This window comes from Haliotis rubra, unplaced genomic scaffold (assembly GCF_003918875.1).
Source record: "Haliotis rubra isolate DU_JTF1 unplaced genomic scaffold, ASM391887v1 Scf678, whole genome shotgun sequence".
In the NCBI taxonomy this organism is placed as follows: Eukaryota; Metazoa; Mollusca; class Gastropoda; order Lepetellida; family Haliotidae; genus Haliotis; species Haliotis rubra.
Window position 1 is genome coordinate 511391 of NW_025767388.1, and position 16369 is coordinate 527759.

A 16369-nucleotide genomic window follows, 5' to 3' on the forward strand; every position below is an offset into this window, starting at 1 on the left:
AATATATGTTTTAACAATGTTGCAACTGCATGTATAACAAGAGGATTGTGAGAGTAATAAATTTACCATTAACATATTGTTTTTATGGACATGTTTTATGTGTGGAAGATATTTCTCTCTCAGATCTTTATATTTATCACAAACTAATAATACATGGAATTCATCTTCAATAAAACCCAATTTACAGTTTGCATATTTAATTAGGTCAATATTGTCTTGTTTATACCTTCTGGAAACATTGACATTAAAATTGTGTAGAGAAAGTCTAAATTTACTCATGGCTCTTATCAAATCCTTATTTTCTAATGATGTTAAATACTTCTCTGGTTCTATCGCTGACTTAATCGAATTATAATGACATAAAAAGGATGAAGATGAAATACTATTGTGCCAGGTTTGATAATACATATCTTGTAATCTTTGTTTTAATGAAAATAGAAATAACTCTTCATCACCAAAGTCTTGCCCAACCCAAACAAAAGAATACCCACAAGTAAGCAGCAAAGATCTAACATTTGAAACCCAGTTACAACTGGTCTTACCATTATCATCAAGAGTTTTTAAAGGTCACATGCAAACAAAAAATCAAACATAATTAAAACACAATTATCACTTATTCATGACATATAATATGCATTGCTGACTATGAAAAAACAAATAAACAAAATTATAAGCGTATGATCGCAAATCAAAAGTGCAATATTTTGTACTTGGGTTTACCTCCCTCGAAACGAAGCAGCCGGATACCGAACCCAGTCAGAGCGGGTGGGTGTGCACTCAAGTGTAACGGCTGGTTCATTAGCAGATGCCTCCTTCACGGCTCATTGTGTGTGTATATATAGAGATGATGGGTTTTGAAAATACATGCTCATTTTTTGTGTATAACATTTTGCAATCAACAGACATCATAACATGTCATGTGTTCAAGTATCACACCTGCCTGTCTGTGTAATTACATAATGTGACAGAGACCGAACTCGGGCCATAAATCAATGCGTTTTGTTTATGGTGTATAGCCTGATTGGTGTTAAGTTCAAATTGCATGTGGTCAGTGATCGCAGCTGTGTATTGAATATTGTCATTAGCAGACAGGTAGGCAGATACACAGGTGTCAATAAAACAAGACATTGAGTTTTTTCTGTGACAGCGACATATCTATATCACAGTTAGAAATTCTGTCAACGCTAAATAATGACATCGCTTTTAAGTATCGAACTGAGAAAGTGACTCGGTAAGAAGAACGTGTGGTGAAAAAAAAATGAAATTATATAAACAGTTTATTTACTGTCATAACATATAAAAAGCTAGCGCCTGTGAGATATCAACAAAACATTATGAAAATAGCTCACACCAAAGCCTTCACCGAGTATTCACCAGACAGCCCGCTTCCAAGTTGCGCGAACCTATTTCACTGCGCACGTGCTATGAGCGCAGCCCAGCTGTTGAAACCCGTATTCCCCAGAAAAGTCTGGGGAAAATTAGTTAAACGTTTGAACTCCGATTTCGCGCGTTTTTTTTCATCGCGTTATTTTTCAACTTTATAAGTTGAATTTGCATTTTTGACGCTTTGTTTCGGTAAGTCCATACCGAAAGGCATCAGAATCTGCAAAGTTGTGTTTTACGTTGCATGTGACCTTTAATAAATTATAGCATTGATAAGGATATCGTTGTCGTTCCATCTTTAGTAATTTACACCAATATTTAACCACTCTAACTTGGCTGAGAATAAAAAGAGGATAACGCCCTGTATCGCCTAAAATGGCCTTATTGGAAGCAAACTTCCCAACCCGTAAAAAGCATTTAAAATAAGATGATTGGACTTTCTTTATTGCCTCATTATATTTTGTGCCCCATATCTCAGCCCCATATAACAAAATCGGCGCAATTTTACCATCAAAAATAGAACATGCTGTGGAAAACGGAACATTTACAAGTTTTTTGAAAAATGTATAAACTGGAATGACAGCTTTAGAGGCTTGACATGCTAATTGTTTACAAGATACTGACCATGACAATCTAGAAGAAATAACTAATCCTAAATACTTATAATATGTCTTAATTTCTAAAGGAACATTGTCATATGCCCAGTGTTCATGCTTAGCAATTTTACCTCCATTTCTGAATACAATGACATTTGTCTTTTGTAAGTTGACTTCTAAACCCCATTTCTTACAAAAGGAAGACAGTACATTTAATTGTTTCTGCAGGCCATTAACAGTATATGAAAACATGACAACATCATCAGCAAAAAAAATTCGAAGTAACATTAAATCAACAATATCCTGTGTCACAAATACACCATAACTACACTCTTTATATACTTCTGTTACAAGTTCATTAATGAAGAAGACAAATAAAGCTGGGCTTACTATGCAACCCTGTCTCACACCACTAGAAGTGGAAAACTCTTCTGTTCTACCAGATGAAGTTTTAATACAAGCCTTTACAGAAGAGTACATATTACGAATGACGTTAAACAAGTTTCCATGACAACCTTTAGTAAGCAGTACATATAACAATTTCTTTCTATCAACGTAATCAAAAGCTTTTTTAAAATCGATAAAAGCACAATAGAATCTACCTTTCGGCTTCCATAAATATTTTGAACACAATGCTTGCAATATGAATAGGTTATCAACTGTTGAGTAATTTTGGCGGAAACCGGCTTGACATTCTGATAAAAGATCATTTATATCTAACTCAATTCTAAGGCGCTTTTCTATGACAATAGTGAACAATGTACCTGTGACATTCAGAATAGAAATACCTCTATAATTGTTGGGGTCGGAACGTTTACCCGACTTAAACAAAGGCAAAATCATTACTATATTCCATGATTCTGGAAAATCGCCAGTAATTAAGACTCTATTAAAAAGAAGTTTCAAATAAGGTACAATAAAATTTCCCGACATCTTGAAAACTTCAGGGGGTATTTCATCCTCACCTGCAGATTTACCACTTTTTAAACTCTTCAGAGCATCGACTATTTCCTTATCGGTTATTTCACCTGACAAAAGATCATCCGTGAAAGGCAAATTGTTACAGTCCTCACAAGAGTGTGAGTTAATATATTGAGAGACAAAACAATCAAAATCGTTTACATCAATATTTTGAATTGCAACTTTCGGATTTAACAAATTATTGAAATAATCGTACCAAGTATCAGGAGACATCGAATAACTTGAAACATTTCCACGTATAACTTTCTTTAATGTCTTCCAAAAACTCTTCCAATCTCCATGTTCAGCAGACCTCTTTATATCATCACATATTTTGGTATTATAAGAACGCTTCTTCTTATCACAACATCTCTTATATTCAGTTTTGGCATCCACATACAACTTTAAGTTTAAGTAACATTCAAATCTTCTGAACTTGTTCAATAGAAAATATTTTCTCGTTTTTAATTTACTACAATCCTTATCAAACCAAGGTGGTTGCTGTGAATGAGATTTCCGGGTGACTGTATCATAGGCTCCTGCGGTCACTGCACAGTGAATTAATATATCACTTAGATGTCTTACAGCAGTGTTAAACATATCTATCACATCTTTACTGCGGAGATAATTTTGATATGGAATTTGACAATCCGGAGGAAGCCTGTAACTCATCCTTGAATATGATTCAGTTTTTTGTTAATTCGGAATCTCATTTTTACTTACTGATGGGATAATATTCTTAAAATAGCACACCAATGGTAGGTGGTCCGACTCGGTGCGTTGACAAACTTTCATATCTACAATATTATCGAATATATTTGAAGAAAGAATACAATAGTCAACAACACTACATCCAGAATGGGATATATATGACATGTTTCCAACGTTATCTGATTTAGTTCTTCCATTAACAATATGGATACCAAGTACCTTACAGATATGTAGTAGGTTTAAACCATAATTATTAACGACAGTATCTATGATGTAATCTAATTCACTTCCAGTTCTGGCATTAAAGTCGCCACACATTATGAATTCCGACAACTCGCCATAATCATTAATAATATCAAGCAGTTGTCGCTCTAGCATGTCAGTCCCACTCTCTTCACTGTCTGTGTACGCCGGTGACCCCTCGGGGTTAATGTAAACAAACACTAGGAAGAGTTGAAAGGGGGACAACTCGCTTCTTATTCTGAAAAAGAGAGCATTTTTTGCTTGGCAGTAAATTCTCTCAAAATAAGATGCAATATCTATTTTAATACAAACTGCTAATCCACCAGAAAACCTTCCCCGGGTTTTATATCTTCTAGGATTACTAGTGTAAATATCATATTCACCGACAATGTCATTTAAAATATTATGTGCATTTGGACACATTGTTTCAATGAAACAGAAAATGTTAAACTTTTTACAGAATAATATAAAATCAGAATACTCAACTTTTGATATAAGCCCATTTATATTCCAAGAGCATATGGACGTTATGACATCAGTGTCATTTGGTGTGTCGCCAGTTATGACGTCACTAACATGCATATCTGGTTCATCATCATACAGAGTAGATGACGAGAGTGGAGTATCAAGTGTGACGTCAGGAGAGAAGTTTGTTGCATCTCCAGCAGACTTTGGTTTTGAATTAAAGTCGATATCTTGAGTATCATCACGTTCGATGTCCACTGAACCAGCTGAGTCGATGTCAGTTGACGAGCTCATAAAATCTCGCACCACCTTCTCTGTCCCACTCCACGTCTCATTTCTTCCCTGTCAAACCATGGAAAATGCGGTTACCTTGCCTGGATTGTGCTTCTGAGTTCTTTTGTTTTGACTCTAAATCAGGAATTTGTTTTCTTAACATGGCATTTTCTTCCGGAAATGTGGCAAATTTTCCCTGACGTCGTTACGAAACTCGTTAAACTCGTCATTTGACGATGACACCTGAGACTGAATGTTGTTGAGTGTATTAGCGAGGTCACCAAGGGGGGACCCCAGCGTCTGGAGTAACACACTGACTTGGGACGTCAGAAGGGAAGTTGGTTGGATCTCCAGCAGAGTGTGGTTTGGAATTTAAGTCGCTATTTAGATTACTATCGTTATTACTATATGCAACTTTGATATTCAGAAAGTCAGTTTCACTGAGACCATAACCGTATTCCTATCCAGTGTGATGGCTAGTCTCGTCTGTAGCACGATTTGATGAGACCCAGTTACGACGCTTTCCTACCTGTCTCAAATCCGAGAGTTTATGGTCATAGACATACACCAGGCCATCTATAATGAGCTTGTCATAGCTCATGTATGACACTTTCTTGTCATCCCTTGCTCTCATCATAAAGGGAAATCTGGTATGTCGGACACGCTCTGTAAAGTCCTCGGACACTCTGAACTGTTTATTTCCTTTCAAAGTTTTCTTTGCTACTTCTAATATATCTCTTTCGTCTTTGAAGAACGTGAACTTGACAATCACAGGTCTATTCCCATTACGAGCATGCAACCGATGAGCACGTTCAATGCTCACTGAACCAGATGAGTCGATGTCAAGTGACGAGCTCATAAAATCTCGCACTACTTTCTCTGTTTCACGCCACGTCTCATTTCGTCCCTCTGTCAATCCATGGAAAATGAGGTAACATCGCCTGGATTGTGCTTCTAAACTATCTTGTTTTGTCTCAAGATCAGAAATTTGTTTTCTTAAAATACAATACAACCCATACCATCAAAGCCCCACTGCAACCCATACCATCAAAGCCCCACTGCAACCCATACCATCAAAGCCCCACTGCAACCCATACCATCAAAGCCCCACTGCAACCCATACCATCAAAGCCCCACTGCAACCCATACCATCAAAGCCCCACACCATCAAAGCCCGACTGCAACCCACACCATCAAAGCCCCACTGCAACCCACACCATCAAAGCCCCACTGCAACCCATACCATCAAAGCCCCACTGCACCCCACTGCAACCCATACCATCAAAGCCCCACTGCAACCCATACCATCAAAGCCCCACTGCAACCAATACCATCAAAGCCCCACTGCAACACATATGTAATGTTTTTTTCCTTCATGAAACTGTGCACATAGTGACATTAATTCATTCCAAGGTTAAACACATGTAGCGTTACCTAGGCGCCATGTTTCTATATCAGAACGAGGCTCTCTATGATGGTCATATGGCCATATACAGAAGGGCTATAAATAGCATGCATTAAACTCATTGCATCCCTCTTTTGATGTGAAATATAACGCATCTTGTTAATACAGTTTACGTTGTTTCATGTGATAATCAGCTTGATGTCATCATGTTAGTAACTTGAAGGGAATAAAGTTCTTTGGCACTCCGGAGTCATGTTGAACTTGGATTGTCTTTAACTTTAACGCTAACTTTTTGTACTTTAACAGAGTACACAACCTAATAATGCTGCATCAAACACTGTGCAGTTACGAGATAAACATATTTACAGTTCGTGGATACACACTAGAATTGAACTTTTAGGGTCTTTTATTCAGTCATCGTATCTTGATGGCTTGAAAACTGGTCTGCCACTTGCATTGTGTGTGAAGGATTCAGCTGTGTTACTACAGGGGTTGTTGTGTTGGTGGTCTGTTGTGTTGCTGTGTGGTTGGTGTTGGTGGTTGTTGTTGTGGGTTGCCTGGTCTGTTGTGTTTGTGGTGTTGCGTGTGTTGGTGTTGGTGGGTGTGTTGTGTTGGTGATCGTTGTTGAGTGTTGTTGGTGTTGGTACTGCAGTTGTTGGTGCTGGTTGTTGCTGTGTTGGTTGGTGGTCGTTGTTGTGTTGTGTTGGTGGTGGTTGTTGGTTGTGTTGTGATGTTGTGTTGGTGTTGGTGGTGTTGTTGTTGTTGGTGTGGTGGTTGCTGTTGTTGTGTTGGTGGTCGTTGTTGTGTTGGTGTTGGTGGTTGTGGTGTTGTGTTTGGTGGTCGTTGTTGTGTTGGTGTTGGTGGTGTTTGGTGTTGGTTGGTGTCGTTGTTGTGTTGGTGTTGGTTGTGGTGTTGGTGTTGGTGGTCGTTGTTGTGTTGGTGTTGGTGGTGTTGTGTTGGTGTTGGTGGTCGTTGTTGTGTTGGTGTTGGTGGTTGTTGTTGTGTTGGTGTTGGTGGTTGATGTTGTGTTCTTGCTGCTGTTGTTCATCTGCCTGTATGGGGTGATTGGCCTCACCCTCTTAGTGAACATGCATCTCTTGATGGGATTGGAAAGGTGTCTGCGGTTTCGACGGTAGACCTTGTCATTTATGTTCGGACTAGATATGATCTTGGGGTGTCCATCTGTTGAACTATTCTGGCTGGTTGTCACTTGCCCGAGGGGTTTGCATGCGAACAACATCACGTCCTTTAAGACGGGCAAGAACTTGTGCCTTCTTATCATAGAAGAGTTTTTGTTTCAGCAGTTTGTTGAGTAGTTTCTATTGGGCATCCGAGCAATTGGTGGTCTGGGACTGTAGCTGTTTGTGGGTTGCGAGGCGGCGACTCATGCTCTTTTGTGCTGGTGATGCTATGTTGTCAATTGGGGTGTTCCTGTACTCCAACAGTGCTAGGTATGGGGCTTGTTTATCTTGTTTGGACTTGGAGAATAGTCTTTTAGCAGTTTGGACTGTTTTCTCTGCCAGGCCATTGAATGTTGGGTAACCTGGGCTGCAGGTGACATGGTTAAAGTTCCAGGCTTTAGAGCAATTCTTGAATTCACCAGAGCTGTACTGGGGGTCGTTATCTGATTTAACTACCTCCGGGATGCCATGACGAGCAAAGAAACCTTTTAGCTTCTGGATCACTGTGTAAGATGTTGTGTCCTGGAGACTTGTGACTTCGAAGAACCTGCTGTAGTAATCCACTGCTATGATGTAGTGGCAGCCTTCTAGTTGGAATAGATCTGTGCCTATCATCTGCCAGGGTTGTGATGGTATTTCATGAGGTTTGAGCGGTTCTTTAGTGTTTGACATTTGCTTTTCTTGACAGATTCCACAGCTTGACACTAGGTTGTCTATCTGGGAGCACATTCCTGGCCAATATAATACACCTCGTGCACGACGTTTGGTTTTCTCCATGTCCATGTGTCCAGGCGTGTACTTTGGAGAGCATTTCTTTCCTCATTGTGCTGGGTATCACTATTCTGTCTCCGCGAAGAATTATGCCTTCTCCATACGACAGCTCATCACATACAGACCAGACATCTGCGATGAATTTGGGGCAGCTGGACTTGTTGATTGGCCATCAAGTTGTGATGATCTGTGCGAGTGCCTTCATTTGTTTGTCTTCACTTGTTTGTTCTGTAAGTCTGTTGTCGGACACTGGCAAGGATGATAGGACCATGTGTATTTGTGTGTCGAGATCTTCCATGTCTCTTTCAGTGCATCAGCGACTGGTATTTGTTTCCCTGGCTTGAATTTTGCCTCTAAATGATACTTCTGTAGGCAGAGTGAGAGGTGTGTTATCAACAGCTAGATGTAGCTGATCAGTTACCTAGGCTCTCATGGAGTGAGTGAAAGCTGTGTTATCCATGCCCCATGCTCCATTAATGCATCTATGTATATCATTGTATCCCACCCAGCTATGTTCTACATTTGACCAGGAAATGTACAGTGCAAAAACTCTATCTGTGACGAGGTGAAACAACAATGAAAAGTTTCATGATTTGTCTTTCAGGACTGACTCCCCCAACTTGTTTGTCTCACATCTATGTCTTAGGTTTCCTAAGAAATCACACAGAAATCTGAAAGAGCATTGATATTATTTATTACAAATAATGAGTACTGTAAAGAAATCCAGCAGGTAAGGATCAATTTAATGTGGATAGTGAACACTTTCAGCTTTGATGAAATGCACAATTTCTTTGTTTTGTTTTGATTTCAAAATAATATAAATTCATTGTCATCAATGGAAAATAGCATTACCCGGAATCTGATTTTTACTTCCTTTTGAATTATGCTCCTTTTTCAGATTGTGTTGGTTCCTCAAATGTGGTGTTAAAGGACAAATAAATGAAAAGCCAACTGGTTACAAAAGACTCAAGCTGATAGTTGATGATCAAGAAACAGGACATAACAGGAAAAATGAACAACGATCTGAATTTCGAACTCTGGCTTTCCGAATGGGCAACACATGTCACATCCATCTTCTAACACATCTCCTGAAGAGTCTCTCAACAACAAGACTGGTCCAGTGACACAATGTCTGAACACAAGATGTCACAGTATTCAAGGTGTCATCAAGACACAATGTCTGAAGACAAGATGTCACAGTATCCAAGCTGTTATCAAGACATAACTGACTGACTGAGTTTAGTTTTACGACGCTTTTAGCAATATTCCAGCAATATCACCGCGGGGGACACCAGAAATGGGCTTAACACATTGTGCCCATATCAAGACATAATGTCTGAACACAAGATATCACAGTATTCATGGTGTCATCAAGACACAATGTCTGAAGACAAGATGTCACAGTATTCAAGCTGTTATCAAGACAATGTCTGAACACAAGATGTCACAGTATTCAAGGTGTCACCAAGACACAATGTCTGAACACAAGATGTCACAGTATTCATGGTGTCCTCAAGACACAATGTCTGAAGACACGATGTCACAGTATTCAAGATGTCATCATGACATAATGTCTGAAACTTGCATGATCTAACAATGTTCGATGTACAATGTCTGAGTCATGATGAAACAATGCCATTTAGAAAGTGGTCAAATGTAACATATGTTATATTTGGGATTACACTTTCTTAGTAAAGTACAGATTCTGGTGCTTTTGTTGGGTTGAGTCCCATGTGGGATTCGAACCCACACCCTCAGAGTTGCCAGCACCTACCTGCCAGCACACAAAGTCAGCCGTCTAACCCGCTCAGCCACCGCTACTTCTGAGTCATGACAACACAAACTTCAAAATTTCATGCCGACACAATGTCCTCTGGCATACCGCCATACAGCTGGAATATTGCTGAGTGCGGCTTAAAACTAAAATCACTCCAATGACAATACAATGCCTGTGAGATCAATGGTAACATGCAACTGGTGGTAACACATGTGATGACACAATTATGATAAAAAAAAATGAAAATCAAACAATGGTTGAACTAATGTTCCACATAATACGCTTCATGCCAGTTATATGAACGGATTCAAGTACATCAACATCTTATGATTTATAATCCGATTCCTATGAACAGTGTAGCTTCATACCATCAAGACATTATTTAAACTGATGTGTATATGTTGAAACCATGGTAACAATTCTTGTCTGGTTGTGGTGGTTGTAAATAATCAAGTCTGGAACAGACAACCAAGTCAACAACAGGACAATCAATTTGTTCGTCTCTCCCGATCAGCACAGACAGGGACTAGTTCTGGTTTGTGACCTAGAGGTTGCCACAACATACCAGAACAACCAAAAGTAATAATACTGACTGACTGAGTTTGATTTTACGCCGCTTTTAGCAATATTCCAGCAACATCACGGCAGGGGACACCAGAACTGGGCTTCACACATTGTGCCCATGTGGGGATTCGAACCCGGCTCTTCGGCGTGACGAGCCAACGCTTTAACCATTAGGCTACCCCACCGCCACACAAAAAAGTAATAATAACTGACCTTGACATTACAAGATGACCCTGAAGATTATACAAAATAGTAGATCTTCACATGTTCAAAGAGAATAAAATATTACAAAGTACACTTTCATTTAGAATGATGCTTAGTCTTTGAAAATATATATTTTTGACAGAAACAAATAATTTGGTTCAAGGACTGTCAGGCAGACTAAGTTTCATTCAAACTGTTGTCCTTCACAGGTATGAGAATGAATTAAAATCCTTTTTCACTCTATGATCTCCTCTGGTCAAGGTGACCTTGGTGTCACGTCTTCTTGTTAGCTATGCCGTGGGTATAGTCTTCCAGGACATTGTCAAGATGGTCGTTGTGCTTCTTGAACTGTTTCCCTTTCCGACTTCCTCCCTTCTTCCGTTTGACAGCCATCTGGAAACAGAGAGTCATGTGAGTGAGTGAGTGAGGGAGGGAAGGGAGAGAGAGAGCATGGATCAAACTACTGATGGACAGCATTTGACTCCAGCCTGGGGAAATACATTGGATGTTAACACTAACAGCGTTCAAAATACCTGTCTGCGAGACCGCCCGGGACGGGTTATTTGCAGCATGGACTGCCAGATTCTCAAATTCACCTGCCCGACGGTGGGGTTAAAATTTAGACATGTATCGTGAAAATAAATGATGAATTCTAATTGGATGATAAACTATGTCGCTTGTCAAACCTAAAGTATTTGAGGGCAGGTAAGTTTTGGTCAGGGCTGGCAAGTTTTACATCTAAACCAGCCCTGTGATCTGGCTGAAATTTTTGAGAGTTTCATACCCTGATGTTAAAACATTATATCATAAAAACAGTCCTGAAACTGACAGCTTATCCCGTCCTATGACAAGCATAGGTTACTGATTCTGGCAAAGAAGGAGCACACCTATACACCTGACTTCACATGTCCATATTAGAATGACTACAAAAATAATTAATTAAAAGCTGTTTAAAGGGGCACTGATCCAGAGCAATTTCCGTAGACAGGTTGTTGTTTTTATTATTGTTTTTCTCTGGTGAGTACCCGGATGATATCCCAGAATTCATGACTGCGCCACCCTCATGCACAATTGATAGCATAAGTATAAATTGATCAACAAAGATGAACTCTTTTTTACATGTCATGTGTCTTTAAACAGCCTAATATGCGAAAAAATGTGATCTATTGTTTCAGGTTTTTCACATTAGTGTATAGTCCCATTGGGAACCCAAGATAGCACACCTGGCAACTAATTGCATGATGTCCGCCACTCTATAAAAAAAGTAAATTTTGTTAGCCAATAATGAGCAATCAATCAATGTATTGGAGGTTAATCCTTTGAAGGAAGGACATTGTTTTTACAAAGAGACTTTACGACAGGGTGTATTCAGTATAGATTAGTAAATCTCCATACACAAACACTACAATTTGACAAATCCGCTGTGCAGGATAAAAGCAATTAATCAATCAGCGTGTTATCCATTAATCCTTGGATCAATGTTTGTTTTGTAACTCAACTGATAATTCCTCTTACTGCACTTCCATGCGCACATTACATAAGATTAATACATTTGCCACATCAGACCTTAATTTATAATGATGAGTATTTACTCCAGACACAAAAAATGCCAAACTTTTGTCGGGTATAAGATTACTCAGAATATTTTAACAACTAATACTTACTTACATAAGATTGGAATTAGAGAAACACCACTATGCACACTCTGTAAACAGACACGAGAGTCTGTACGGCATCTACTGTTTGAGTGTAGTTTAGTAAAGGGAGAGTGGGTGGAACTGTCCTCATGGCTCGAGATATTGGGCGGCAGAGGGAGTGTGGGTGGAACTGTCCTCATGGCTCGAGATATTGGGCGGCAGAGGGAGTGTGGGTGGAACTGTCCTCATGGCTCGAGATATTGGGGGCAGAGGAGGGAGTGTGGGTGGAACTGTCCTCATGGCTCGAGATATTGGGCGGCAGAGGGAGTGTGGGTGGAACTGTCCTCATGGCTCGAGATATTGGGCGGCAGAGGGAGTGTGGGTGGAACTGTCCTCATGGCTCGAGATATTGGGGGGCAGAGGGAGTGTGGGTGGAACTGTCCTCATGGCTCGAGATATTGGGCGGCAGAGGGAGTGTGGGTGGATCTGTCCTCATGGTTCGAGATATTGGGCGGCAGAGGGAGTGTGGGTGGAACTGTCCTCATGGCTCGAGATATTGGGTGGCAGAGGGTGTGGGTGGAACTGTCCTCATGGCTCGAGATATTGGGTGGCAGAGGGAGTGTGGGTGGAACTGTCCTCATGGCTCGAGATATTGGGCGGCAGAGGAAGTGTGGGTGGAGCTGTCCTCATGGCTCGAGATATTGGGCGGCAGAGGGAGTGTGGGTGGAACTGTCCTCATGGCTCGAGATATTGGGCGGCAGAGGGAGCGTGGGTGGAACTGTCCTCATGGCTCGAGATATTGGGGGGCAGAGGGAGTGTTGGTGGATCTGTCCTCATGGCTCGAGATATTGGGTGGCAGAGGAGTGTGGGTGGAACTGTCCTCCTCATGGCTCGAGATATTGGGGGGCAGAGGGAGTGTGGGTGGAGCTGTCCTCATGGCTCGAGATATTGGGCGGCAGAGGAGCGTGGGTGGAACTGTCCTCATGGCTCGAGATATTGGGCAGCAGAGAGGGAGTGTGGGTGGAACTGTCCTCATGGCTCGAGATATTGGGGGCAGAGGGAGCGTTGGTGGATCTGTCCTCATGGCTCGAGATATTGGGCGGCAGAGGGAGCGTGGGTGGAACTGTCCTCATGGCTCGAGATATTGGGGGGCAGAGGGAGTGTGGGTGGAACTGTCCTCATGGCTCGAGATATTGGGTGGCAGAGGGAGCGTGGGTGGAACTGTCCTCATGGCTCGAGATATTGGGTGGCAGAGGGAGTGTGGGTGGAACTGTCCTCATGGCTCGAGATATTGGAAGGCAGAGAGGGGAGTGTGGGTGGAACTGTCCTCATGGCTCGAGATATTGGGGGCAGAGGGAGTGTGGGTGGAACTGTCCTCATGGCTCGAGATATTGGGCGGCAGAGGGAGTGTGGGTGGAACTGTCCTCATGGCTCGAGATATTGGGCGGCAGAGGGAGTGTGGGTGGAACTGTCCTCATGGCTTCGAGATATTGGGGTGGCAGAGGGAGCGTGGGTGGAACTGTCCTCATGGCTCGAGATATTGGGTGGCAGAGGGAGTGTGGGTGGAACTGTCCTCATGGCTCGAGATATTGGGTGGCAGAGGGAGTGTGGGTGGAACTGTCCTCATGGCTCGAGATATTGGGTGGCAGAGGGAGTGTGGGTGGAACTGTCCTCATGGCTCTCGAGATATTGGGTGGCAGAGGGGAGTGTGGGTGGAACTGTCCTCATGGCTCGAGATATTGGGTGGCAGAGGAGTGTGGGTGGAACTGTCCTCATGGCTCGAGATATGGCAGGGGGCAGAGAGAGTGTGGGTGGAACTGTCCCTCATGGCTCGAGATATTGGGCTGGCAGAGGGAGTGTGGGTGGAACTGTCCTCATGGCTCGAGATATTGGCTGGCAGAGAGGTGGAGTGTGGGTGGGAACTGTCCTCATGGCTCGAGATGGGTGGAACTGTCCTCATGGCTCGAGATATTGGGTGGCAGAGGGAGTGTGGGTGGAACTGTCCTCATGGGCTCGAGATATTGGGCAGCTTGGGTGGCAGAGGGAGTGAACTGTCCTCATGGTGGATACTGGGTCCTCATGGAACTGTCCTCATGGCTCGAGATATTGGAATGGCAGAGGGAGGAGTGGGTGGAACTCTGTCCTCATGGCTCGAGATATTAGGCGGCAGAGGGAGATGTGGGTGGAACTGTCCTCATGGCTCGAGATATTGGGTGGCAGAGGGAGTGTGGGTGGAACTGTCCTCATGGCTCGAGATATTGGGCGGCAGAGGAGTGTGGGTGGAACTGTCCTCATGGCTCGAGATATTGGGCGGCAGAGGGAGTGTGGGTGGAACTGTCCTCATGGCTCGAGATATTGGGTGGCAGAGGGAGCGTGGGTGGAACTGTCCTCATGGCTCGAGATATTGGGGGCAGAGGGAGTGTGGGTGGATCTGTCCTCATGGCTCGAGATATTGGGTGGCAGAGGGAGTGTGGGTGGAACTGTCCTCATGGCTCGAGATATTGGGGGGCAGAGGGAGTGTGGGTGGAACTGTCCTCATGGCTCGAGATATTGGGCGGCAGAGGGAGCGTGGGTGGAACTGTCCTCATGGCTCGAGATATTGGGCAGCAGAGGGAGTGTGGGTGGAACTGTCCTCATGGCTCGAGATATTGGGGGGCAGAGGGAGCGTGGGTGGATCTGTCCTCATGGCTCGAGATATTGGGTGGCAGAGGGAGTGTGGGTGGAACTGTCCTCATGGCTCGAGATATTGGGTGGCAGAGGGAGAGTGGGTGGAACTGTCCTCATGGCTCGAGATATTGGGTGGCAGAGGGAGAGTGGGTGGAACTGTCCTCATGGCTCGAGATATTGGGTGGCAGAGGGAGTGTGGGTGGAACTGTCCTCATGGCTCGAGATATTGGGCGGCAGAGGGAGTGTGGGTGGAACTGTCCTCATGGCTCGAGATATTGGGCAGCAGAGGGAGTGTGGGTGGAACTGTCCTCATGGCTCGAGATATTGGGTGGCAGAAGGAGTGTGGGTGGAACTGTCCTCATGGCTCGAGATATTGGGTGGCAGAGGGAGTGTGGGTGGAACTGTCCTCATGGCTCGAGATATTGGGCGAAGGACAAATTGAATTAACACTAAAAAAAATATGTTATTTGCTCTTAAGGGGAAAAATAACAACCCTCTAAACATTATCTGCCTAATAGTAAAGAAGAGTATTTACAGGATGAGCAGAAAAGATGTTAAACCAAACTTTCATCAGATCAAAAGTGAGATCAAAGATACTATAAATCATGTAAATATATTGCCTTTACACACGCTGCCCAGCTAAATGTCTTACATTTTGGTCATCTCTCCACACTCTCCTAGCCTTTACACACGCTGACCAGCTAAATGTCTTACATTTTGGTCATCTCTCCACACTCTCCTAGCCTTTACACACGCTGACCAGCTAAATGTCTTACATTTTGGTCATCTCTCCACACTCTCCTAGCCTTTACACACGCTGACCAGCTAAATGTCTTACATTTTGGTCATCTCTCCACACTCTCCTAGCCTTTACACACGCTGACCAGCTAAATGTTTTACATTTTGGTCATCTCTCCACACTCTCCTAGCACAATAATACGCAATATGCAAAGTTTACCCAGATTCAGTGTGGTCTCACATGGAATAATTATATGACGTTGTATTATCATTATTGTATTATCATTATTCAGATATTATCATTAATCAGATATTATCATTACTCAGATAATGATTACTGTACACTTCCAGAATGACTGTGACTGGAAAGCTGGTTTTTATGGATGTATGTATCTATACATTTGATACAAATTGCCTGTTACATGTAAGCTTACTTAGACCTACTGTGGTTTCACATGGAATTATTATATGATAATGTACTAGTACAAATCAGATATTGTCATTACTCGGAGAATGATTTTTGTACACTTCCATGATGACTGTGATCTGAAAGCCGGTTTGTATGGATATAGGTATGTATTTGACTACAAATTACCTGCTATATGTAACTCTACCTTGACCTAATGTAGTCGACCCGTGAAGATCCGGGGTAGAATAGGTCTTCAGCAACCCATGTGCTTGCCATAAAAAGTGACTATCTTGTCGTAAGAGGTGACTAACGGGATCGGGTGGTCAGTTTCGCTGACTTGGTTGACACATGTCATCGGTTCCCAATTGCGCAGATCGATGCTCAT

At 42.5% G+C, this 16369-nt stretch overlaps 2 protein-coding genes across 4 annotated transcripts in view; both read right to left on the reverse strand.

Moving 5' to 3' along the window:
• Window positions 1-7355: 7355 nt before the first annotated feature.
• On the reverse strand, window positions 7356-7946 carry LOC124257956 (uncharacterized protein K02A2.6-like). The gene has a single exon (XM_046692019.1). The coding sequence runs from the start codon at window positions 7944-7946 to the stop codon at window positions 7356-7358; it is 591 nt and encodes a 196-aa protein (XP_046547975.1).
• Window positions 7947-10028: 2082 nt separating this feature from the next.
• The window catches only part of LOC124257959 (general transcription factor IIE subunit 2-like), a 33140-nt gene continuing 26799 nt past the window's right edge, over window positions 10029-16369 (reverse strand). For all 3 annotated transcript variants that reach the window (XM_046692032.1, XM_046692030.1, XM_046692031.1), the window contains exon 8: window positions 10029-10926. In XM_046692032.1, coding sequence (XP_046547988.1) covers window positions 10807-10926 — 120 coding nt within the window. In that variant the 3' untranslated portion in view covers window positions 10029-10806. The remainder of the gene's footprint in view (window positions 10927-16369) is intronic.

Coding starts and splice junctions, on each gene's coding strand:
- LOC124257956 (XM_046692019.1), bottom strand. CDS start 7,946: ATGTGCTCCCAGATAGACAACCTAGTGTCAAGCTGTGGAATCTGTCAA.